At 36.7% G+C, this 26,192-nt stretch overlaps 3 protein-coding genes across 10 annotated transcripts in view; 2 read left to right on the top strand and 1 right to left on the bottom strand.

Annotated features, from left to right (window-relative positions):
- Window positions 1-967, bottom strand: part of mbc (myoblast city) — a 95,308-nt gene extending 94,341 nt beyond the window's left edge. Inside the window, exons 1-2 of one of the 3 annotated variants that reach the window (XM_067763352.1) lie at window positions 652-967; window positions 202-536 (exon numbers count right to left, since the gene is read on the bottom strand). In XM_067763352.1, the coding sequence (XP_067619453.1) occupies window positions 202-250 (49 nt within the window). In that variant the 5' untranslated portion in view covers window positions 251-536; window positions 652-967. Of the gene's footprint in view, window positions 1-201 lie in introns of all 3 variants that reach the window. The other 2 variants (XM_067763353.1, XM_067763354.1) reach the window with 2 other exon arrangements.
- Window positions 968-1,563: 596 nt separating this feature from the next.
- LOC137238418 (tRNA (guanine(26)-N(2))-dimethyltransferase-like) lies at window positions 1,564-9,704 on the top strand. Of its 5 annotated transcripts, none has more exons than XM_067763348.1 (9): window positions 1,564-2,460; window positions 2,517-2,957; window positions 3,026-3,403; window positions 3,474-3,642; window positions 4,660-5,110; window positions 5,180-5,691; window positions 5,753-5,852; window positions 7,708-8,033; window positions 8,093-9,704. In XM_067763348.1, exons 4-6 carry the CDS (start codon window positions 3,566-3,568, stop codon window positions 5,192-5,194), a joined length of 543 nt encoding a protein of 180 aa, XP_067619449.1. In that variant the 5' UTR covers window positions 1,564-2,460; window positions 2,517-2,957; window positions 3,026-3,403; window positions 3,474-3,565; the 3' UTR covers window positions 5,195-5,691; window positions 5,753-5,852; window positions 7,708-8,033; window positions 8,093-9,704. The 5 variants fall into 4 exon arrangements, 4 of the variants coding, with proteins under 4 accessions (XP_067619449.1, XP_067619451.1, XP_067619452.1 ...); XM_067763349.1 differs by having other exon boundaries at window positions 1,575-2,460; window positions 3,474-4,383; XR_010949181.1 differs by having other exon boundaries at window positions 1,581-2,460; window positions 3,474-4,277.
- Window positions 9,705-17,611: 7,907 nt separating this feature from the next.
- Nup98-96 (nuclear pore complex protein Nup98-96) lies at window positions 17,612-24,995 on the top strand. Of its 2 annotated transcripts, none has more exons than XM_067763347.1 (13): window positions 17,612-17,736; window positions 17,900-18,201; window positions 18,269-20,630; window positions 20,692-20,846; window positions 20,908-21,341; window positions 21,418-21,526; window positions 21,593-22,023; window positions 22,088-22,355; window positions 22,417-23,171; window positions 23,239-23,498; window positions 23,565-23,974; window positions 24,030-24,157; window positions 24,228-24,995. In XM_067763347.1, exons 2-13 carry the CDS (start codon window positions 17,925-17,927, stop codon window positions 24,576-24,578), a joined length of 5,940 nt encoding a protein of 1,979 aa, XP_067619448.1. In that variant the 5' UTR covers window positions 17,612-17,736; window positions 17,900-17,924; the 3' UTR covers window positions 24,579-24,995. The 2 variants fall into 2 exon arrangements, with proteins under 2 accessions (XP_067619448.1, XP_067619447.1); XM_067763346.1 differs by having other exon boundaries at window positions 21,575-22,023.
- Window positions 24,996-26,192: the final 1,197 nt, after the last annotated feature.

Genomic DNA, 26,192 nt, shown 5'->3' with positions numbered 1-26,192 from the left:
GTCGACCCCTGTCCTAGACTTTTACCACGGTTCTTAAGCCCAGGACATTTGGTGCGAGTGACGAGCCCGCTACATTCAAAATACGGTGGCCGCTAGAAGTATTCGATACCTCGTTTATTCTTGAACCCATACTAGCAATCAGACCAATTACCCCAAGTAATCTCCTAAAATCAATCCAAAATAAAATTTGGTCAGACTTACCAATTCCGTAGGCTTGTTTACTGCTCGCCTCCTTCCACACCGCCGTCATCTTGTTTTGTTTTTGCCTGGATTAGCCACTTTATTAAGTTACTTTGTTGATAGTTTTCCTGTTTGGCTCTACACCCGACTTATACAACTTTTACTAGCACTTCGCACAACTAGACACACTTTCTTCGAATCTAACAAGCTTTATTATTTGCATTGAGTTACTTTCGTTTGTATTTAAATAAAATGAAAATGTGTCATTGTTTCGCCACATACTTAAATACATACATAGGTACTTGTGAATATATGCCACAGTTTACAAGCTCATGACGGCCATACTCGAAATCTAACTGCAACAAACAACAATTATTGTTTAATTTTACAACATAATTTCTCACTCTTTCGATTTCGTTTGGAATTTTATTTTTAATTGGGAGTTGCCCAGCACACGGCTCATCAGCTTACCAACACTTCACTTTGCTTCACGCCACGCCTAAACTTGACAATCATTTCCACCAACGAAAACAGCTCACTGTGCACATTCATTGATCAATTTTCTTGAATTTCTTTCTTGGTCACATTTATTCGTGTTGCAATTCCTTCATAATTTCATAAACTTGCATTCTATTATGGACCCCGACCGCCTACACTAAGAAAACCTTTGGTGCTAAATTTTTACACAACATAAATAGTAAAAAAATATGTAAATATGTTTATTTTTTAGTTTTTTCACTGTTCTCGTCCGTTTCATTCTCATTCCTACTAATTCGTTCCAATAACAATTTTCGTCTGTTGATTCAATTTCCCTACAAGAATACTGACTATCATATGACTATCATCTGATTGTCAGCAATGTCAACCTAACGATCAGCGCCTCATACAAACTTTCTATCACAAACTTAAGGGGACTTGCGCAAATGTGATGTAAACAACTGTGTACGTGTGAGTTTTTGTCTCTTTCTTATACACCAACATGGCCTACTGATTAAGTATATAGCCGTACTGCTCACTCTCATTCCTTTTCCTGGATCAGTGCTGACACTATAACTATCAAAAAGTGTCATAAATGATAATATGCTGTAGATATCAGGTTTGACTGTTATACTATCATAAATGACCATTGTTATATTCCGCCAAAAATGAAACAATGCTTTTTGCTTTTTATTTACTTTATTTCATTACGTTTTTAATTTTGTACGTGATAAAAGCATACGCGTTTCTTATTTGTTTAAAATAAATAGTTTTATAAGAATTCGAGTTCAGAATGTTCAATTTAAATTCAGAAAATAACAAAACAACAGACCCTGCAAAAATCGTGTGACCAAAAACGCACACAGCCACACGAATTTTTGACAGGGGTGACGATTTGGAATGAAAAATTGTGCAAATGAAATAGCATGCTGACAAATTTTGCTTTCCCACAATGTATCGTGCTCTCTCGCACCTATTATTTTCATAGGGATAGCAAAATACGTCATTTTTGCGTGCAAAAAAAATCGCCATTTCTAATTCTGCAGAAAAGTGGAAAATTTTTTCAATTTGTGTGATTTACATTTTGCAGAAATTAATATACGCATTCTTTAATATTTTTTGGTCTACTAAAGTGTGTTTTAGCAAAAAAAAACTCATATCAATGTGTGCATGTTTATAAAGAAAGAAAGTGAAATATGTAATTGCATAGTATAAATAATCGTGAGCAATTCTAATGCAGAATAGTGAATTTTGATTTCCACATACATACAAGAAAAACATTCTTGTTACCATTAAGATTTATTATCCAAAATTGAAAAAAAAAGATTAGACAATTCGGTGTAAAAAAACGGCTATGTGTGCAATAAAATAGCCTCTTTTGTTGAGATACCCCTCTATGGTCTGCATTATTTATTGTGACGCAGGTGTGTTTGCAGCAGCAAAGTGAACCCAAACAGTGTAGGTCGTGGTGGTTGTTGTTCGTGGTCCGCATCAACTGGACCAGGTGGGGCAATGACGCCACATCCAGTTATACCAAGGTATATACCACAACAGCAACCGGGTAATGCAAGGCCACGATAGCAGCAGCAACAACCTCCCAAGGCTGGCTATCATCGTTGATAAAAAAACAGTGTTGTGCATCTTTAATGCTTAAATATTTCCTCTGTTGAAACAGTTTCCACGATTCACTGTTCAACGAAAGCAGCAGCCAGCGTATGCCACCACCGAACAGCTGATAACAAAAACTTGGATGCACAGCAGTTTAAAGCCAAAATGGAAGTTGAGGAAATATCTGAAAATAAGGTAAATATATGTTTCGCGTTATTAACAAAATCGCCCTAAATTTTATGAATTAACAGATCGCTACGAACGGCAAAGCACCCGAACGTGTGATCAAAGAAAGCACTACAGAAATTATTGCCGGCGGGGCCGTATTCTACAATCCAGTACAAGAATTTTATCGTGATTTAAGTATTTCAGTACATAATGTATACTCAAAGCGGTTGATAAGAGAGCGGGAAGCGGCGGCGCATAAAAATCCACAAAATACAAAGGAAAGCAAGCAATGCTAATGACAAGAAACCATACACGGCTGGTGGTGTAAAATACGACGATGGACTGCGAATATTGGAAGCGCTTGCTGCAACAGGTTTACGGAGCATAAGTTATGCAAAAGAAGTAGCAGGCGTGCGTGAAATTGTTGCAAATGATCTATCTAAGGTGGCAGTAGATTCCATTAGCGTAAATATGCGACACAATGGAGTGGAACATTTAATTGTGCCAAGCGAAGGGGATGCAATGTAGGTTTGATATACGAATCAATAGCTAGTGATTTAACTGTAATAATCAATAATAAAATTCGCAATAGGACTCTCATGTACCTTTCAACTTCATATGAGAAGCGTTTCGATGTTATAGACCTAGATCCTTATGATTGTCCGAATCGCTTTCTGGATGGCGCTATACAATCACTGACGAGTTGGGGTTCATTACTTGTAACTGCGAATGATATGACTGTGCTGGCAGGCAGTACGCCTGAAGCCTGCAATGCCAAATATAGTTCTGTGCCTTTGCGTATGAAATGCTGCCATGAGATGGGATTGCGTATACTATTGCATTGCATTGAAACGCACTCTAATCGTTATGGAAAATATATTGAGCCACTTTTGAGCATTTCTGCCAATTTTTATATACGCGTATTTGTGCGTATGCATAGTAGTCAAGCGAAGTGTAAATATAGCATGAGGTTGGTATACAGCATTTTGGCCTTTTACCACAATCCAATTACTTACCATATCTTTATATTATGAAAAAAGGAAACAATGAATGGTATTTCAATGCACTGGTTGTGATACCTATACGCTACAGCCTATGGGTATTGTAAAAAGCAAGATCTCAGATAAAGGCAATGCGGAAGAAAAATTCGGTATACCAACTGGACCAAATGTTAATACAAATTGTGCGCATTGCGGTGATAAAAATCATGTAAGTTTCAACTATCCCACTTAAGTATTTAAACTCGAATAAATCAAATTTTTTCCTTCTTACTTAATTGGTGCTTAACCGTTTAAACGGTTATGTCCGTTCAAAAAGGCGCGTCAGTCGCTTTTTCAGAGGGTTAACTGGCACCAATTGTTCACACCAAATTGTTTCTTATATTCCCAAATATAGATGGGCGGTCCACTTTGGTCGCATCCCATACATGATCCAACGTTTGTTGAAGAATTGTTACAAATCATAGAAGAAAAACCGCTAAGTGATTTGGACACAACGTCGTTTAAAAGGTGTGTTATCGGCGGTATGCCTGAACTTGTATTGGGTACATGAGTTTTTATGTAAAAAATATTCATCATATCCAACATCAATACCTCGCATTCAATTGTGGACGCTGTACGCACTACATTGGGTTCACGTAATATGGACAAGCATATTGTTGATTCCAGTGGTAAGGCCACAATTTCAAATGATGGGGCAACCATTAAGAAACTATTGGATAAAATAATAACACAACGTAGCGTGCTCAAGTGGTATAAGCTTATCTGGAAAAGATATTTCGTAACGAAAACCCTGGAAGATTACCGCGCCTTGTCTGCTGTGGTTCAACAAAATATAACTTGGATGTTTGTTGCTCTTTCAATTTTCCTGAATACAAATGTCTGGATTGGAAAAATTTCAAGCAAATAAAGCTTGGCGTGCAAAAGTCAAGAAATTACTTGTCATGCAACGGTAAATGCTCATTAAAATTGCATGCTTGTTTATGATGAGCCATTCGAGTGAGCATGGAGATGGATGTTTTAAATACTGTAGAGTAAATTGGCTTACTATATAAGAATTTGAAATTTTTCCAAATCTTTGACTAAAAAGTAGCTACTAGCTTGTAGAACTTTATTACTTTACTTTTAAAAAGATAAATCACTTTAGCATGGTAATATATACCTCTTATTAAAAATTAATACAAACAATATCTTCAACATTTTTTTCTCGATTCACGAACACATTTAGAAAGGCTACAACGCCTGCTAAAGAGCCGGTATCTTGCCAACGCATTAGCTTGGATTTAGAGGAGGATCTACAAACTTTGCTAGAAGCACGCGCAGCTCCTCATGTAGCGAATGTGGATCAACACGAAAGTAACGTTGCTGTTAGCGGAAATGCAATGAACAAACTATTTGAAATGAAGGATGAAAATAAATCCAACAATGCAAACACTATAAAGAGGATTCCTTATAATTTTTCAACTAAGGCATCTTGTGGCGAAACTATATTCGTATGCCAACAGCAACGTACGTCTGATGAAAGTTTTTGGCTTTGGAAAAAATGTGTGATAAAACAGCATCCGATCCTGACAGTACACTATTTAAGTACATACATAGCGAGAACAAGGATATGGTTAAAGAAGATGCTAAAAAGCGCAGCGCCGATGGAAACTATTTTAAAATCCCTTGTAAACAAGGTAAGTGAATATACAACATATTGAAAGTTGATAAGATTGCGTGGTATAAATTTAATAATATAATCTTAGAACTACAAGAAATAGATGAAGAAGCACAATCACTGCGACGTCTATTGCATGACTTATGCGTACAGGAGCAGCATCAATTGGATAATGAAACTCCTTTAAAAAGTATTGATGTAACACTACTAGAAGATAAAATGTGGGACTCCACAATAGTGGGCGATACCACTTTACAAACTTCACCTTTGAAAATGGTGAGACTTCTCAGACCATCTACTATACTAGAGGAAAATTACGAAGATCAGTCTAATAGTTCTTTGGGTGGTGATGATGCATCATCACACATAAGCTTTCAAAGCGCTCAAAAAGGCAGTGAAACTTCAGTGACAACAAGCTTTTAAAAAAAAAGCTTTAACGCACGCATTTAACTACGCACAAAGACGAAGATCCAGAAACGCGGGAGCGAAATATGACAGCCTTAAAGGAGGAGGAGGCTAAATTAAAGCAAAATTTGGCCACTAAAATTCAGCAGCCGCCAAAACCCAAACGAAAATATACGTGCAATTTCTGCAACAAGGGTAAAGGTTTATAAGACTGTGATTGTAAATGATATTCATTTTACTGATCGTTAATTCACAGATTTTACAACTTCATCTAAGCTAAAGCGCCATATACGTATGCATACCGGCGAGCGACCATACTCGTGGTCAGAGTGTGGGAAATCATTCTCATTGAAATCGTAAGAATATACAATAGGGTTCAGAGTTTGAACGGCCGGCAGTTAAAAATGAATTTATTTTAAAAGTTAATAAAAAAACGTATATCTAAACATATCCGTAAAACGAAAGGCACAAAAACAAAAGCTCAGTAAAAATGGGACAACTAAATGAAACCTTATATCCATATCGCCTGCTGATTGGAATATCACCCGGTTGTTGTTGTAGCAGTTAGGTGGGGCGAAGCACTGCTACAACAAAATCACCCGGTCTCGGGTGCCGTTTCGAAAAGCACCTTTCTCAGAAAACATTTGAATAAAAAGCCCTATCACAGAATTCGGTTGAAGAATGCCCTAACTCAGATTTGGCTTCAAAAATGACCGATCTGAGCTCAAATACAACACATTTTGACAATAGCTGTAGTGTTTATGAAACAAATTCTAAGATAGGGCGTTCTTCAAACGAATTCTGAGAAAGGAAGTTTTTGGAACGGCAGCCGAGATTTGGTGATATTCCACTCAGCAGCCGATATGAATATATGGTAAGTCTCATTTTTACCGACCTTTCCTTTTTAAAAATGTGCTTAACAAAACTTTTTTCTTTTAATGCACTCTTAAAATGAATCCATAAGCACTGTAACGTTAACAACTTTTTCATACTTTTTTTTTTTGATTTGTATTGAGAGTGGCGATTTTAATATTAGAACGGCTAATTTAGACAATTAAAATAACAAAAATTACTACAAAGCCAAATTTTAGTGAGGACCTCTAGTTTACCATAAAAATATTAAAATTAAAAGTCCCCATCTATCCTATTCGAGCCAAAAAAAATTACTCGAGGTCAAAGGTCATTGCCTTAATAGCACCGCAGAAAAATTCCTCCAATTATTTTCTCCTAGAGAGAACAATAATTGGGGAATAGGAATTTCGAATCTTCGAAATCAGCTGATTTGCCAATTGAAATTTTGTTTCGCATTTCTATTTTTGTTAACAAATTAAAAGTTTAGTTATTGTTGCGAATTTGTTTAAAATTGAGAAAAAAAAATATAAGCAAAGCAACAGGGAGCAACAAACGAATGATGCAACCATCTTTCACACGTTGTTATTGTAGCAGTGCTTCGCCCCATCCAATAGGTGCGACCGATCAGAAAAATATCATCAATATCCTCTAACGGGAGTCCAAGGAAACTTGCTGTTTCGACAGGGGGGACCATAATGAAAGGGGTGTTAGAGGCGTTGGTTCCACATTACAATTAAAGAGATGGTTGGTGTCATGTGGGGACACATTGCAAGCGGGGCATACATTTTGTATGTCGGCTGGATAATTGCTTTGTGTGTAGTCATGAGCGTTTCTTTATCCTTTCCCCAGGTGGCAGTAGGGATTTGAGGAGTGTAGGAGGAATGTAGATCCTGATGAGTCACACCCAAAATTTTAAGGTGTAAGACAGTCGGTAGGGTAATGTCATATGGTCGACATTTGGCGCGGCCATGTTTTAAATAAGATCACAGATGATTTGGTTGGTTACAATATCAGGTTTCGCGAGGCGACAAAACTGGAGAGATTGGGGAGATAGCTGTTTATTTTATTACAAAGCTCATCGGTGTAGAAGAAATAGTGACTCCTTCTGGTGGTAAAGGTAGCTATTGATATGTGGAAGTTAAACAGAAATTTGATGAATATGAGTTTTTTTAAGTTATTGCAAAAAAGCGTTGAGGATTTTTAATATCTTACGAGGTACCTTCGTACATGTTTCTAAGAATGAAGAATGAGACCTATTCAAACTTCGCTATACTTTAACATACGATACTTTACCCCATTTTAACACAACTATCATTTATTGATTTTATTAAATTTTATAAAATGTTTCTTCCTCCACAGTTCCATTTCCGTATTGGATGGTAAATATGGCTTTCGCATTTTCTCCATCAATATCTGACAAGGTGGAAAAAATCTATGCGTGTAAATCGCAAGTGATGATGGTGACAGCAGAGAAACCCAACTGTTTACAAATGTTACAATATATCAATTGCGTCTACGGCTCAAATGCCCACAGTATATGAATGAATCGAACGCACCTAATTGTCTGCCTAACGGATAGTATACATATTCATCAAATCGAAATATTGCATCAAACGAACTGGGTCTGAATACTGAAACAGTACACATATTCAAAATCGATGAGGAGGCCGTGATGATGGTATAGGGTGAGTTGTTGAATAACATACGAAAACCACTTTAACCCATTTATATATTTGCATTACAGCTAAAGCTTTACAAACAGCAAAAATTGCTGGCGCCAAGCAATTGGATGAGGCAGTGAAGCATTCATCACACTGTACGGATGGTGTAAAGTTAGAAACTGCTGTTGTAACAGCTGCCACCGACACAACGGTCATCTCTACTTCGCCGAGTAACGGCTCGTCCGACTATCGAAGACAGTATAATCATATATTTTGCCAACACAGGTTAGCGATGTGCTTGCACAGGAAAAGATTTCAATTGGAAAACAAAAATCAATTAAGAGAGTTTATGTTATTATTAAAGTACTTACTTTTCTTTATATCAATTGTATTAATTTAAGTTGCAATATCACGTACATATATAATAAGGGATGTGATACGATTGCTGTCGGAATTAGATTTGAAACCAATCAATACTCCTGCTATGGGTTGCAGAATTATTGCTTGAATGATTAGATTTAGAACAATAATAAGTCTGACTCAATTACTAGTCGTACATTTATAAGTTCATCAATTACGACAGCAATCGGATTCCACGACACCTTTGAATATTCTTGATCTGAAAAAAAAGAGTAAATCTAATCTGAATTTCTAATTAGCTTTAAGTTGTAGATTTAAATTGATTCAAATAATTGGAGTTTTTTCTAAAGCTTAAAATTATTTTCTGTTCGCTTGGAAAATATTTCAATTGGAAAACGAAAACCAATTAAGCGAGTTTATTTATTATTAAAATACTTACTTTTCTTTATATGAACTGTATTAAGTTAAAATTTCATGTTCATATATAATAAGGGATGTCGTGATACGATTGCTGTTGGAATTAGATTTGAAACCAATCAATACTTCTGCTAAGGGTTGCAGAATTATTGCTGATTAGATTTAGAACAATAATAAGTCTGACTCAATTACTAGTCCTACATTTTTAAATTCATATTTTACTTTACTTTATTACTTTCAAATTCAATTACGACAGCAATCGGATTCCACGACACCTTTGAATATTCTTGATCTTAAAAAAAATAGTAAATCTAATCTGAATTTCTAATTAGCTTTTAGTTGTAGATTTAAATTGATTCAAATTATTGGAGTTTTTTCTAAAGCTTAAAATTATTTTCTGTTCGCTTAGAAAAGATTTCAATTGGAAGACGAAAACCAATCAAGCGGGTTTATTTATTATTAAAATACTTACTTTTCTTTATATGAACTGTATTAATTTAAGTTACAATTTCATGTGCATATATAATAAGGGATGTCGTGATATGATTGCTGTCGGAATTAGATTTGAAACCAATCAATACTCCTGCTAAGGGTTACAATAATAAGTCTGACTCAATTAATAGTCGTACATTTTTAAGTTCTTCAATTACGACAGCAATGGGATCCACGACACCTTTGAATATTCTTGATCTGAATTTCTACTAAGCTTTAAGTTGTAGATTATTCAAATAATTGGAGTTTTGTCTAAAGCTTAATATTATTTTTTTGCTCGCTTAGAAGAGATTGGAAAACAAAAACCAATTAAGCGAGTTTATTTATTATTAAAGTTCTTCTGTTTTATATGAACTGGATTAATATAAGTTCCAATTTCATGTACATATATAATAATATTGAAAATAATAAATATTAAAAATTCAATTTTTTTGGTTCATATTTTATTCATATGGCTGCTCCAGGTAAAGTAAATCTGCAGGTAAAATTCACGTTATATGGCGGTTATATAAATGGTAAAACCGCAGTAAAATTGATTGTCAAATGGCTCGAAAATGTAGAGTGAAATGACGGAAAAATGACCGCCATTTGACGAGCATTGTGACGTGTGTGAGCAGCACAGTGCTATGCTCACATCCTATAAGTGGGAGCGGAATGCACGATCACATTAATAGGAACGAAACGGAAAATTTGGTCACAAAAGTTAATCACGCCCATGCAAACGTGACTATGAATATAACCGCTGCAGAAAGTCACAATGACCGTAAAATGACTAGTAAAATGACGTGGAGCGTTTTTGCAGGGGAAGAGCGCTTTCCTCATGCGGAAACACATTTAAAAATGAATCACCACTAACCACTATTATTTTTCGCGTATCAATTTTTTGAGTGGGTCCCACACATTCCGACAGCTTTTGGTATTTTTTAATATTGTTTTCGATTTTTTTTCTTTTAGCATGGAGCTTTGAAATGCTCTCTTTTTCATTTTTTAAACTTATTTTTTATATGGTTTTCGACGGTTGAAAATGGCGGAATTTAAAAAATAACAAAACAACCGTGATAATCATTTGATTGTCATATGACAGTCAGTAGTGACAACATGATTAAATCGGATAAACTGTTCTCGCATACATAAAATTCCGTTGAGAATTATGTATCTGTCTCACATGAATAATGGTATCTGCTGTATGTTCTTTTGTTCTGTACCAGGTGTCCGAAGCTTTCCCAGTTTGAGTCCTTTTTCATGATTATAGGCTGTCGTTGGGTACATGCGAACATGCGTGTGCGAACAAAGGAACATACGTAAATTTGAGTATCAATGTTTACGTCATCGCAGGATCAGCATTGTCAATTACAAGTGTGAGTGTATTAGTTAAACTATCAGCGTTTCTTGTAGGGTTGGCAGAAATGTGAATGATTGCAGTTCGAAAACGCAGTGTTGCCACACCGCGAGAAACTTTGTCAATGAGATCTGCCTATGTCAATAGTTACGTTCCATTGAGACCTGAGCCAAAGAGGATAGATATATAAGAGACGTCAGTTTGCTACTCGGTCAAAGAGGATAGATACTCGGTGAAATAAAAAAAAATGGCAGCATTTTTATTCGCTGAAAGCAAATGTTCTCGGTAGTGTATCGGTAATTTTCTTGCCCACATATTCGTAAATTGTGCGGCGAAATTGAAATAAGATGAGTGACAGTTGAGTGAAGCGGCAAACATGAAATAATGTGAAAATGTGAAGAAAAGTTTACATAAACGTAAAAATATTGCAAAGATAGCTAAAAATGTAGTGAATAGTAGTGAAACGTGGGTGAAATAAAATGAAAATTGTGGTGGGTGGCGTAGTTGGCAAAGTGTAGTGATTTAAAGCCGTAAATAACAAAAAACCATTGTGTTGTGCAGTAATATGTGTGCTCACTGACAAGAAATATTGTGATTTGTGTTTGGTTTCTGATAAAAATTATAACAAAACCGATATATCTTCTATATATGTATTGGATTTGTATTTATAAAATCAATCCAATTATGTATACATATATATGTGTTTTGTTGACAGCATGAAGAAAAAAGTACAAGTAAATCATCAAAATTGTGAAGATTGCAGCAAAAAGCAGAAATATTGTGAAAAATTCAATATAAATACATACATATGTAAATAGGTATGCATATGTAAGTGCTACATACATTTCAACCACCATACTTCAAACACACAAGCACAACAAAAACCCACATATGTACATACTTCATATATGCAGAAACCTGACTTCAATATTTCCACAAAATTTATTTGCTGAAGAGTTGGTATGAAATGTCACAACAAAGCCTTTGCACAAAAATCAGAATTTTTTACAACTGCCCATTCTTAACCATGCTTCCTCTTGATTTCCCATTCATTAAAATGCTTCTTCTTCACTTTGTCTAACTTTGTGGAAAAATTTGGCAACAGAGCATTTGTACAAAATGATCAAAAGACAAAATTTTGTGATTTTATAAATTCCATCTTCGATTCATATTGGGGGTTTTAATGCTCTCGCGCAAGCCGCTGAAACATAATTTCAATACAATAACATCACAAAAGTATACGCCTTTAAGGAAATGGGAATTCGGTCTTAAAAATTAATATAAAAATGCCCAGTTATAGCACAATAAATAAACAGTAGTTTCTATCAAAAAAATTTTAAGTTTTCATAAATTTGTATAAAATCTTTCATATAAAATTTTCAAAGATTTTTATTTTATCATTTGATGCAAATTGATATCTTTGTATATTAAATCATGAAAAGCCTCATTTAGTTCTGCCGAAAAATAGTTGGCGCAGTTGAGAAGACAGCATTTTAGCGGCTGTGTTGCAGTTCTACACAAAAGTTGCGGTTTTACCCTTTTTTGGCACCAATGTGCACTGACACTTCGTATTAAAAAATCTGATTAATTAAGCCTTAAGCAGTATTTTATTCGAATTTTCCATAATTTTCTTAGGTGAAAAGGGAAAGAAGATTGAAGACAAATTATTTGAAATAATTTTGATAAGATATATAGGATTATCTTAGCAAAATCATGAAATTGCCTTTATTTCATAATTAATAATAAATTCCCTTTATTTTGACTCGATCCTAGGAGGAGTCAGCGGCAACACTTTTAACAAGCGAAGACAGAATTTGAGCTCGTATCAACTATATTCTGTCGGCTATTTTGTGTCGTGCCAATATATCCGTGGCAATTTGACAAAAATACATATCTTCAGTTAACATAAAAGTGATATTTTGGCTTGTTAATAGACATGCGTTACAGATCCCACAATATTATTTATTCATAATCCTATCGCCAAATGGCTCCTGCAAAATATAAGAAGTCACTATAATGAAATAATGATAAGTTTTTAGTTAAATGTTAATTCATCGCCATTATGTTAACTCGAGATTTCTCGCCTTGTCAAATTGCCACATGTTTGACATATGTACGTATATATACTACTTTGTCGAAGTATTAAATATGTAGCATTATGTCTGTTTATATTTTCATACATGTATATGCAATTATCAACAGCTGGTAGGTTAAGTTGGGGGTAGGTGGTATTGAATTTGGCAGGTCAAAGCAGTACGTGTTTTATTTGTGCAACCAAGCTTGCCTCCCTATGATCAAATATTTATTTACGTACCTACATATGTATGTATATTATTGCAAAGAATTATTTTAGTTTGATAGTAAATACATAGCCCACATCCCAAATTTCAAACATAAAGTATAGATCCTATATTTGTCAGACATTTAACATGTTGCATACATATTATAAACGTTTACTCAACAAATAAGTAAATATCTGCAAATTAAAAACACTCAAATTTTCAAAGAATTCAGCTCGACCGACATGGCGCGGGGCGAATTCACCATAAAAATTAGTGGCGAAATGTCAGAATTTGGTAGAAAAGGAATCAGCAATACCCCGACCAAACATTACGTTTGACATCTCGTCGCTTTGCAGCGAGCATTTCGCTACTTTTTCCAAACTGACGTCTCTTATATATCTATCCTCTTTGACTCGGTGAAATAAAAAAAATGGCAGCATTTTTATTCGCTGAAAGCAAATGTTCTCGGTAGGGTATCGGTAATTCTCTTGCCCATATATTCGTAAATTGTGCGGCGAAAGAGAAATAAATTGAGTGACAGTTGAGTGAAGCAGCAAGCTGAAATAGAAGACAAAAAGAAGAAAAGTGTCAAAATTGTGAAGAATATTTTTTTTTTTTTTGGGTTTAAAATAGATGGCAAGGAGCAGTGCTCCAACACAGCCAGGTAATCCCTCCTTTTTCGTGATAAATCTCCTAGCACTTCTTGTAGTGCTTGATGTTCTTTCAGTATGTATCATATGATTAAGCCAATTCGGATGTGTTGTCAACTTGCTTGACATGCCAGTGATCAAATCAATATTGACATGTGCTTTTGCGTGTGTTCTTTTTTACTTAAACGAATATTTAGCGCGGTGGACGGTATAAAACCGCACCAAATCAAAATAAAATTTAAAAACTTAAAAATTAGCTTCAATTTTAATTAAAAAATCTGATAGTTGTGTTATTTTGCTGATATCCATGTTGTGAAATATTTCCTTAAAATTATGATTATTATTAAAAATTTCAAAATCCTCTCTAGCGTTGTTGTGCATGTGGCATTCAAAAATTGTGAAAAAAATTGTCTGTTTGGCCACAAATGCATGTATTATTATTGCAAATTTTAATTTTATGTAGATAGGCAGCATCATAGGTGTAACCTACAATGATTCTGTTAAGTATTTTAATTTAATTTGTATCATTCCGCTATGGTACAAGGTTAAATAACACAAGTTTACAAATTCAGGTCAACTTTTGGATCTGAGCAGATGAGAACGATTCTTAACTATATTTAATGTGCTGAATTCGAATCTGCATTCAGTTTTTTAAGATTGATTCTAGTTTCCGAGTTCTCGCATGATAGCACCGTTGTGCTGTTATAGCAACTTTTAAATAGTGGCACTGCTTGATAAGGCCTTTCAACTGTAACTGTAAAATAAATTAAGTGATTAGAGCAAATAAAAATGGAGAGGCAGTGTTGCAAAGTTGATTCAAAGTGTTTTTGTTACGTTTGTGGTTGTTATATGAATAAAAAAATGGCAAAATAATAACAAATGCGCTCAAAGATGCGTATCTGCACTACTTTGGTTTCAGAGTAGCAGACACTCATAAATCATGGATATCGACATTTATTTCAACAGGTAATTGGTATCTTAACTGGGATGCAATCTGGATTCACCAAATTTTGTTGTTTTTTATGCTTGTGGGACAGCCGCGCAACTGAACATCATTATGTGAGAAAAGAATGGCAAAGTCGTACTCAATATGAGCCTGGACAGCAAAACGTCTCCGCTGAACCACTTGTAAATCCACAAAACAATTTTCTGCCACCTCTTCACATTAAAATAGGCCTTATAAAGAACTTCGTCAAAGGACCGGCTTTTCAGTACTTAGTCAAGTTGTTTCCTAAATTGTCATATGCAAAAATCAAAGAAGGAATATTTGTCGGACCAAATATTAGAAAATAAATGGCTGATAAAAAATTTACAAAAATGTTTAACGCCCGATGAAGTAGCCGCGTGGGCATCTTTTCAAAATATCGTTCACCAGTTTCTTGGTAATCACAAATCCCCTAATTTTAAGGAAATTATTGGCGATATGTTGGAAAATTATCGAAAGATTGGAGCTAGAATGTCTCTAAAGATGTATTTTCTGCATTCCCATCTCGATTTTTTCCCGAAAACTTGGGTGATACGAGCGACGAACAAGGAGAGCGGCTACACCAAGATCTAGCCAAAATTGAAAGACGATACCATGGATTTTGGGATGAGGGCATGATGAGCGACTACTGTTGGACTCTAGTATGCGAAACAGATACTAAAAAATACAAAAAGGAAAGTTCCACCAATCTTCATTTCTGATTTGTTACTTTTAAGTTAGTAAAATGAATATTATTTGACAAAAATCTTTAAAAATGAATTTATTGACTGTATTAAAAACTAGAATCAATCTTAAAAAACGGAATGAAGAATCGGATTCAGCATCATAAATTGTCTTAAAAACTACTTTTAGTTGCCTAGATCCAAAACCGTGTATACTTGTGTAATTTGAGGGTGGTTTTGATTGCGGCAGGTGGAGATATGTATGTAGGTATGTTTTTTTGGTAATCAAATACTTATTTACTTACATATCTACCTACAAATATTATAGGGTTGAATTTTTCGATGTTTATGCAACACACATACAGAGCCAACCACCCAAATTCCAAATGAACGTTCTTCAATATTTATTCAAATGTCACTACACATTTATTATTCCCTTTATTTGATTATATTTGTCTTTTTAAGCTATCTAACTTGATGCATGCCCATATATTTTTGGTGATTTGCCGTCGGGAAAAACGTTTAGAGGTTCTTGTCAATGTGGAAAACCAATTACCCTTATCTACTCTAATCATATATTATATTACACATATATATATGTAAGTAGATTTTTCCTGCAGTATTAAGGCCAGAATTATACCTAAAACATTGTCGCGTTTTTCCGACGGCAAAACGCGTTTTTTTTGGTACAGAAATTTTTCTCAATTGCAAATATTTCATTATTAAAATCTGTTGAGATGATTTACATAGTAATTTTAAATTAAACCAATGTGATGTATCATCAAAAGTAATTTTCTATTAAGTTGCATTTGTTTTCGTTTGTACAGAAATTACTCTTTCCAGAAATAAGAAAATATCTGCAACTTAAAAAAACTCAAATTCTGCAAAGAGCTCAACATGGCGCGGAGCGAATTTACCATGAAAATGAGTAGCAAATTGTCAGAATTTGGGAGAAAAGGAATCTGCGATACCCCGACCAAACATTACGTTTGACATCTCGTCGGTTTGCAGCGAGCATTTTTGTCAATGTGTCAACACAACACAACCGGTGTAAGGTTTATTACCACCCAAAAATAGACGCGTAGAAACGAGATTTGTCGGAATGAACGGTTTCGGTACTTTGCGCTATCGACTCCTTCCTAGTTTCTGAGCATTTACCTGTTTACGCGCTCAGCCGGCGAGGGTGTTTTGTGATTAGTTGAGTATCGTTGGGGAGGCGCAGTTGAAGTGAGCAATAAAGTTACTGAAGCAGTATATTAACTGAGCTTGACGCCTTTGCTGTTGAAGTTGTATCCCTTCCTCCTTTTTTTCTTGCCGGAAACTCATGGCAATTTTCGCTAGTGATGGCCGGTCTGTTTTTTTCCTTGTTTTTCGATACTTTTTATCGCAACTTTCGCCCCATCACTAGGTGTGTTCGCGCGAATACGCTCACAAGTGGACCGTAACCGTAGACCGTAGCAGCAGACCCTAACAATTTTTAGGAAATTTTCAATATGAATACTTTTCCAGTTACATTCTTCGTACTTTCTTATCATTTAAATATGGAAAAAACTGGCCATCACGGACAATAATTAAATTTTTGTGTTGATATTTTGAAGTGGCTTTGATTAAATGCAACCATGTGATATTTGAGCGGGTTTTGTGTATGTACAACTTTTTTCATAAGCTGTATTTCGTTGCAAACTATTACAATTAAAACATTAGCTAGCTTACCGAATTGCATGGAAAGCAACAATAAAAAGTAATCGAGTTGTGTTGGCTAAGCGGTTTCAACTGAAACCGCTTAGGTAATTGTCGACCTGATTGATAGTGTTGTATAGTGTTGCATATTCAAAAATAGGGCACTATTGTGAACGAGCGAATGAAATGAACATACGAATGTGCAGATAAACAAAAATAACAGCGTGGCGGCAGGGTGACATACATACAAACAAACACACGCATTTCATGTATTTTGCTTTTGTAATTCTCTGGTTGAGTGTCAAAAACATTCTGCGCTAGAAGTAGAAATGTCAAAGCAGCTAAAAAAGTAACCATCTGTATGGTTTTGCCATAATGAAACTGTTTAGCTAGTTGAAGCGTTTTTTTCAAGCTCGCTTGCAAAAAAAAACACCTATAATTGATTTGTACTAGAAAAGTGTGTATTCTGTGTTGAAAAATGTTTGTGTTTCATTCAATTACTTCATTCTTTCTCCGAATGAGTTAAGAAGTGCATTCTTTTTTCCACTACTGAATGAAGAATGGGTTGACTTTTAAGCCACATTCCTTAGCAAGGAATGAATGAATGAAGAGAAAGAATTCTTAAATCAATGATTTAAAATTTCAAATGATTGCACAGTTTTACAGCTCTGCTGTTGATGTAATCTAAAATGATAATGTAATATTTATCGATTAGTTTTAAGTATTACCAGCACCGTTTTTTGTCAAAATTGCAGAATTTTCTGAAAGGTCATAGCGCCATTTTTCTGCTTGAAACGGTTTTTGTGTTTTTTATCCTTGTATCGAAGATTTTCTGTGAAATAAAATTATAAAAAAATTGAGTAAGTTAAATGTGCTTTTATTCTATGAATGGAAATGTAGGATTTTTTCTATGTATCAAGAAAATGCATGCATTGAATGATTCGACGGCATGTTGCACTATTTGTGAAATGTGCATTCATGGGTCGTAAAAATGCCATTTGTATAATATCTCTTCATTTATAGATAAACAGCGTAAAAATACAACAAAATGTTTGGTGGAACTAAACCAACGTTCGGCACCTCTACGACAGGCACTGGATTTGGTGGCTTTAGCAGTACTACCACTTCCTCTCCTTTCGGTCAATCGGCTTTTGGAAAGCCGGCAACGTCTGCTTTTGGTGCTGCCCCTGCTTTTGGTACGCAGCAGCAAACGCCTTCATTATTTGGTGCTAATACTGCCCAACCACAATCAACTGGGTTATTTGGACCTGCGAATACTACTTCTGCCTTCGGCAGCACTACGACAGCACAACCTTCCTTTGGAGGTTAGCTTTTATAAAAAAGATGAGCACTTGTACTTAATATATATCTAAACGTAATTTATATTTGCAGGATTTCAACAAAGCGTGCAAGGTACTTCAATGTTTGGCGCTGCTCAACCTGCCGCCAATACAAGCTCCCTCTTCGGACAAGCACCGACTTCAGCATTTGGTTCCGCCGTTAAACCGGCCACTCTTGGCGGCTTTGGTCAAACTGCTGCGCAGCCTACTACGTCTTTGTTTGGACAACCGGCAACTGCTACGAGTTCATCTGCCTTTGGCTCGTTCGGTCAGGCTCAACCAACTGCTGTTTTTGGCAGTGGCAACACCATGATTATGGGCGCTAATGCCGGTACATCAATAGCTAAATATCAGCCTACTCTTGGTACCGATACACTGATGAAGGGTGGTCAACCGAATAACGTAAACACGAAACAACATTGTATAACAGCCATGAAAGAGTACGAAGGAAAATCATTGGAAGAACTACGTTTAGAAGATTATATGGCTAATCGCAAGGGACCGCAAGCAGGCACTTCTGGCGCGACCACTGGTTTCTTTGGCGCCACAACACAACCAGCAGCAACCGGTACAGGATTATTTGGTGCAACCGCACAACCAACTACAGGCCTCTTTGGTCAACCAGCCGCAACTACAACAGAGAATAAAAGTTTGTTCGGTACAAGTGCATTTGGTCAGCCAAGCACATCAGCATTTGGCGCAAACACACAACAAAATAGTTTCTTAAGCAAGCCTTTTGGTGCACCAGCAACTACTGGGTTTGGTGCCGCTACCACGGACTCTTCAAATTTATTTGGTGCTAAGCCGGCATTTGGACAAACTCAGCATAGTTTATTTGGGCAAACGTCAACTGCGAACACTGCCCCTGCGTTTGGTCAAACACAAGCAGGTTTTGGTGGATTTGGTACAGCAGCCCCTGCGCAACAAACTTCTCTTTTTGGAGCCCCAACTGTTGATGCAAATAAATCTGCGTTTGGACTGGGTACTTCTTCAGCAAATACTAGTGGCTTTGGCGGATTCGGCTCTGTAGCAACTAGTAATGCTGGTACTGGTTTGTTTGGTGCCAAACCTGCTACAACTGGCTTCGGTAATGCACCTGCATTTGGCGCTACATCAACAGCTAACACGGGCTTTACAAACTTTTCACTTGGTAACACAGGCGGTGGTTTATTTAATTCATCTTTAAATAAGCCGGCCACATCTGGGTTCGGTGCATTTGGAACACAAACATCCACAGCACCGTTAAATTTCAACCCTGGGTCTGCAGCGCCTTCACTGTTCGGAAATGTGGGTGTTAAACCAGGTGGCTTATTTGGCTCTTCGCTAGGCCAAGGTGCAACAAACACTGGTGGAGGTATGTTTGGAAGTGGGGGCACAAGTGCCTTCGGTACGGGATCTACGCTTGGGGGCGGTTTCGGTGCAGGTACGCTAGGAGGTGGCAATATGTCACTTGGTGGCTTAGGAGGAAATCAACAACAGCAACAGCCAATTCATCAACAAATATTGGCGAAAGTTACTTCTCCGTATGGTGACAATCCTATATTCAAAGATTTAAAAAGAAGTGACGAAACAGACGCTACACGCGCCACAAATCCCGCTGCTCAAAAAGCAATACTTGAATCGACCGCTAACCAATTTAAAGTTTCTACGAGATCGAGCCCAAGCGTAGTGCGTGTAAAACCCATCACCAGCGCAATGACAAAAAAATCTCTATTTGAAGGGCTTGAAGAGTTTGATTCTAGTGTAGAAACCTTTAGTTTAAAACCAAACGCGAAACGTTTAATTATAAAGCCCAAAGCAGCTAATGTGATTGTTGGCAGTACAACAAATGCAAGTCCCACTCGACAGGCCGGTTTACAAAACTCCTTACCCAGTGTCGGACCACATCAGGCAGGCGGTGTAGCAGATACTTCAGTGTCATCTGCTTTGCGTAATGAATCATTTTCCGGACAGTTACCAATGGCTCCATCAGCAACCCAAAATGGGGATTTTAATGCTGCACCTGTACCGGCTAATAACGGCAGAGAAAGTGACATTGGACGGCGTGAATCTTGGTTACATCCCAATAATATGGAGAAATTACGTCAACAAAATTTGAACACTAGCATTGATGGCGCCGCGCCACTTAATAGTACACTCACCGATCTGGTACCCAGAAAACCATTGGAAACTTATCGCCCGACGAGAAGCAGCACAACGGGCACCCCAACTGGACGACCCTCTGTATCAACTGTAATGGAGAACCCATTTGAGGAACAAACTAGCCGCGAAACGTCACGTCGGGAATTATCTGAACATCAGGACGAGAGCTTGTTCTCTAATCGCTCCTACGGAGCAGAGGATCGTTCGGTAGTCGAAGAAGTGGCAGGCGAATATGAAGAACATCCTACGGGTATAACGTTGAGACGCATTGGGTAAAGTAGAGGAAGGCAAATTAAAATTTATAGAGTTTAATACGACGTTTTTTATTTTTAGTTACTATACAATTCCTTCACTGGATGATCTTAAATCATATCTTGCCGAGGATGGTACATGCATTGTACCTAACTTTACTGTAGGACGAGAGGGGTATGGTAATGTTTATTTCGGCAAAGAGATTGATGTTGCAGGATTAAACTTGGATGAAATAGGTATTGTTCAAAGATATTTCTATACACAGTGTAGCTTATAAAAACTTTTTTTTATTTCAAGTACACTTCCGTAATAAGGAGATAATCGTTTATCCCGATGATGACAACAAACCACCAGTTGGTAGTGGTTTAAATCGAGAAGCGCAAGTTACATTAGATCAAGTCTGGCCGCATGACAAGACCAAACATGAACCAATAAAGGATCCTAATCGTCTTGCTGATATGGATTGGGAGGGTAAACTTAGACGAGTTTGTGACAAAAATGATACTCGTTTTATTGAATATCGTCCCGAAACTGGAAGTTGGGTATTCCGTGTAAAACATTTTTCTAAGTATGGTTTAAATGATAGCGATGAGGAAGACGAACGAATACCGACAGACCCCAAAAAAGCTAAAATGGGTGAAACGCATGGAGCCACAGCTGTAGTGGTTGGTACTAAGGCTACGACAGATAGTGAAAAAATAACAATGGCTGCTTTAACGAATGCACAAAAGGTAAGCATCAATTTTTGCAAAACGCAGTAGACTTTCAACACATTTTTGTAAATTTAAAAAAAAATATCATTTTTAGATTTCGGAAGATGCAGCTCGTGCATTGAATCCAAAAAGTCTCGGCGCATGCGCAGACCATTTTTATGCTATGGATGATTCTGCAGAATTCATGCTTATGGATAAAACACGTGAATAATTTGAAAACTTCTTGCACAAAGTTTAATTATATGTTAAAGCAATGTTTTTTTTTACAGGGTTTCTTCAAGAAAATGGTAATGACTACAATTTATATGAGTCGCAACAACAACAAATTCCACGCGTTACCAGTCCTACTGCATATTTAGCACGTGAGGCTGGTACAGACTCGCACAAATTGCAATTAATGAAAGCATCATTTTTTGGAGAAGACGGTCAAGATTTCGACAACAAAGTTGTTGGCGCTGGTCCTGCCGAAACTGAAAATAAATATGACTATAACCGCAATCAAAATCGTCGTGCAGCTTTATTTAACAAACCCGTTCAAAATAGTAATGCTGCTTCAACGCCATCACTCTTGAAGGAGCCGGGTTATGGCGGTACTCTATCGGATGTGTCGAGTCAATTAGATTTTGTTATGCAACCGACATCATTACCGCCTTCATCTGCCGCTTCCGTTATCAGTATTTTACAAGAAGTTGATACTGAGGTATATAAGATACATTTGATATAAATATAGTAAGTTTTTAATACAATCTTAATCCATTAATTAGAGATCTTCTCCAATAATGTATGGCGACGCAGTTGTGGCACCACAAAAACTATTGAAAATGCCAGAATTTTTTGTGAAGCCAAAAGTCGCCAGCGTTAAAATGATGGCTCATCAGGTGCCAATCGCAAAGTCTTTAGGCCACAACTTGAAAGGCAAATGGGCATCGGATTTGGGACTGTACAATTTTCGACGTTTCAAACTTGGTTTTGGGCCGCAGAATACACTTATAGTGCCAACTACACGCCAGCATCTGGATCGCGAACTGCAAAGTAAGGTGTCATTGCATTTTTTAAAACAAAAGTCCATGTTAACTGCTTACCTTGTTTTTAGATGAACATCTGTTCGCTGTATCGCCGTATATATTTAAAGGACGTAGCGCGAATGATTACAGTGCCACAATTTTGCAACACTTAAAAATATCTTCAGTAATGCATTATGAGCACTTCAAGGACAGCATTGTAGCACACTTGGAACTGCAATTGCGTAACTCGCTACAAGAAGATGTTGAAGGTAGTGAATGTCCTTGGATAAAATCAGATAATGGAACTGATTTGATACTTAAACATTTGGATGAAGCTATTAAACAAATTAATATCGGACCATTAGAAGAGTATACTGTCTCAGTATGGTCGCTTTGCTTAGCATTATGGGGCGAGCATGAGGAACTTGAAGGACGTGAGCCCAATTCACATTTCGCAGTTATGTGCCGACGTAATTTACTCTCAGAATGGTTGGAGAATACATTGACCGATAAAGATTTGTTGACAAAAAATGTTTCTAAAGCCACTTATCTGGATCATTTGTTGGAACTTGTGATGTGTCATAAAGTAACTGAAGCATGTGAATTAGCATTTCGTTATGATGATGCAAATTTAGCTTTATTGCTTGCTCAACTTTCATCGGGTCCTACTGTACGCCAACTTGTAGAAGATCAATTAGCTGCCTGGCATAAGGATGAAGCCGATAAATTTATACAATTGGAACGCTTAAAATTGTATATGCTTGTTGCCGGTGTAGCACTAATGGATTCAGGACATGGACCCATTAATACATTAGATGGCATTGAATGGATAAAAGTTTTGGCCGTAAGTGACACAACTTTTACACTAAGGTATATTCTCAAAATAAATATTTGTTGTTTGTATATGATAGATTCAATTGTGGTACCTTTCGTCGCCGACAGCTTCGATCACAGATGCACTTTTGACTTATGAAAAGACATTTAAATCGGAGGAATTTTATTCATTACCACCAATACCTTGTTATATAGATAAAAGTCATTTGAATGAAAAATATGCGTTATACGATTTGCGTTACCATTTGCTGCAATTGTTTTCAAAACGCAGTCACCCTATGGAGAGTTTACTGAATCCGGCAACACATACCGCTGATCCTATGGATTATCGCTTGAGGTGGTCTAAAATATGAGGTTTTTGGTTTTTGCTTATTTAATTGCGTTTACCTCTTTTCCTTTACAGCTGGTTACTTTTACAAACTTTGGAGGCAATCGGCTATCGGCATTGCTCAGAGTTAAGTGAAAGTCAATTACATGTCGGTTTCGCAAGTCAGCTGGAAAATAATGATCTTTGGGAATGGGCTATATTCGTTTTATTGCATATTAAAAATCGAAATCAACGTGAATTGTCCGTACAAAATGTGCTTTATCGTTATGTTAGCGTTTCAAAAGATGTTGCACTTTCGGAAAAGGAAAAATTTGTTATAAACAATTTGGGTGTACCCGAAAAATGGATTGATTACGCAAAAGCAGTTAAAGCGGGCGCACTTGGTTATCATCATATGCAAGCAAAATATTTGCTAAAAGCGAAGCAATGGGCGCTCGCGCATGAAGTTATATTCCAGCATATTGCACCAGATGCAATCATTAATGGTGAGCATTTTAGAAGGAAATTTAAATTATTGAAACTCAAATTTTTCTCCTACAGATAATCTCGATTATTTGCATGATTTGTTATCTCAATTTGAAGGGGCTGAGGCCAACAAGACCATCAAAGTGCCAAATTGGTCAAATCAGGGGCAAATCTTTTTAGATTTCATTGACATCAATGAGAAAGTAAGTTGTTAATAAGAAATTATATAATTAATTATATTTTTTAACGTATGCAAATCTATTATTCTTTCAGTTCAAGAGTCTAAAAACACTCAAAACAGAGGCAGATATAGAAGCACGTTGGGAGAATCTTAAACCACAACTGGCTGATTTATGTTCACGCATCAATTTACTACCCTGCCCCACGGCAAAACATCGTTTATGTCAAAGTGAAATTGCACAAAATTTAGCATGTCTAGTACGCGGCGTATTACTTGTTTGTCCAGTGTTAAATCCATGTTTAATTATAAAAATTGCATTGGAACGGTTGCCATTACCGCAGGAGTTTGCACAACAAGAGCTTAGAGCGTTACTTGACACGTTAGTTGAAGATTTGGCGAAAGTGAATGCAATCGAAAATAATGACATAATCTCGACCAAATAACGTTGAATATTGCAATAAAGGAAAAATTATAATTTAAGGGTAAACCCAGGATTTTACCGAAAATAGTTTTTAAAACTTGAAACTTTTGGGTAACCCTGAATAAGTATTTTAGTGCGCGTAATACTATCTACTTTTGTATACTTAAAATTATAAAAGATATGTAGTACATAAAGCTTGGTATTAACGCTTGTTCAAGGTTATCAACGCAGATATTCAGACAGAGTTAAAAGCTGTTGGCTTAATGGCTGTCATTGCTAAACTTTTCGTTTAATTTAAGATTGTTTATTTTATTTTAGTTTTGTAAACAAAATGCTTAGTTTCATAAACATTTGTTATAGTCCACCGGAATTCGTACAATTTTTTTTCCATTGAGTATAGTTTAGTGTAAATAAAAAAAAAAAATCCAATAAAAATAAATCACCGTTGACTGAATTCTTTTATATTTATTGTGGTTTCGGGAACTATAACCAATGCCCCAAAGGTCATTCCATCTTGTTTCGACACGCCGAGAGTGATAACGAAAGTATAGTGCGTGATTGTTTTAAGGCCACTTTATTTCTCAATTGGAGTATGGGTAGGATTACAAGGTAGAACTTGGCGGCAAGAGTGATTCTCCATTGGATTGCTAAGCTGACATTGTGCCTTGGGAACAACATGGAAATAATTTAGAGGATGGTTTCCAGCCGCCAAGTAGTAACAGTAGTATTGCTAAGAGCCACTTAATCGATGGAATGTTGCTGATAGTCAAGTTGATATACTGCAATAGCCCAATAAAAATTTGTATGTGAGATGAAAATTAGGCTTTCCAACAATTTAAAAGAATAATATATGATGACGCTTCCTAAGGCAGTCGGTTCTATGTACCGGAGCGACTCGGGGATTTTTCCCGACCAAGGACTGTCATTTCAGTGTAACCCCATTTAATTTGTTGCGTCCCTCCCACAAATTGTCATCCTCCCAGCAGCTCCTTGCAGCGGGACTGCTCCATATTCTCTTGCTCCGGGAAGGTATCGAATCCAATCCGGGTCCGTCGCCTGACCCCGGTCCTGAGAAATGGTTTTGCTGCATCTGCCGGAAAAGAATCTTTTTAGGACGGTCATACTCTGTTCAGTGTGTCTAGTGTAATGGATGGTTGCATCGGACAGGTTGTTCTGGTCTTGATCCCAGAACCCGACGTCCACATAACTTTTATAAATCTTTTGTGGTTCCTTGCTGTTCACGTCCAAGGGCGTCCCGTAGTTTACGCCTTAAACTCGTAAACTGCGTCAACTGGCAGCCGATGGTAACACTGGCATCCGACTAGAGATATACGCCGATTGTAGCCGGTTTTTGCACGCCGCCGCCGAATGTCATAAATATTGGCGCGGCGGCGGCGGCGTCCGGCGCGGTACTATATTTTCTACTCATTTAACACCCCTATTATGAACTCATACGATACACGATAAACGCTTGCAATCTGTTATACCATATTATGAAATAAATGCTAGCGTGTGAAACCCGATCGTTAGCGTTTATCGTTTATCGTGGTATTGCCATACGCTAACTATCGCATCAACTGTACAATTTTCTACGCTAGCCATCGTTGATAAATTTTTGCACGATACGTTGGGAGCT

This window comes from Eurosta solidaginis, chromosome 1 (genome assembly GCF_040869045.1).
Source record: "Eurosta solidaginis isolate ZX-2024a chromosome 1, ASM4086904v1, whole genome shotgun sequence".
NCBI lineage: Eukaryota > Metazoa > Arthropoda > Insecta > Diptera > Tephritidae > Eurosta > Eurosta solidaginis.
The sequence above is the reverse complement of the archived record's forward strand: the minus strand, read 5'-3'. Positions and strand labels throughout refer to the sequence as shown.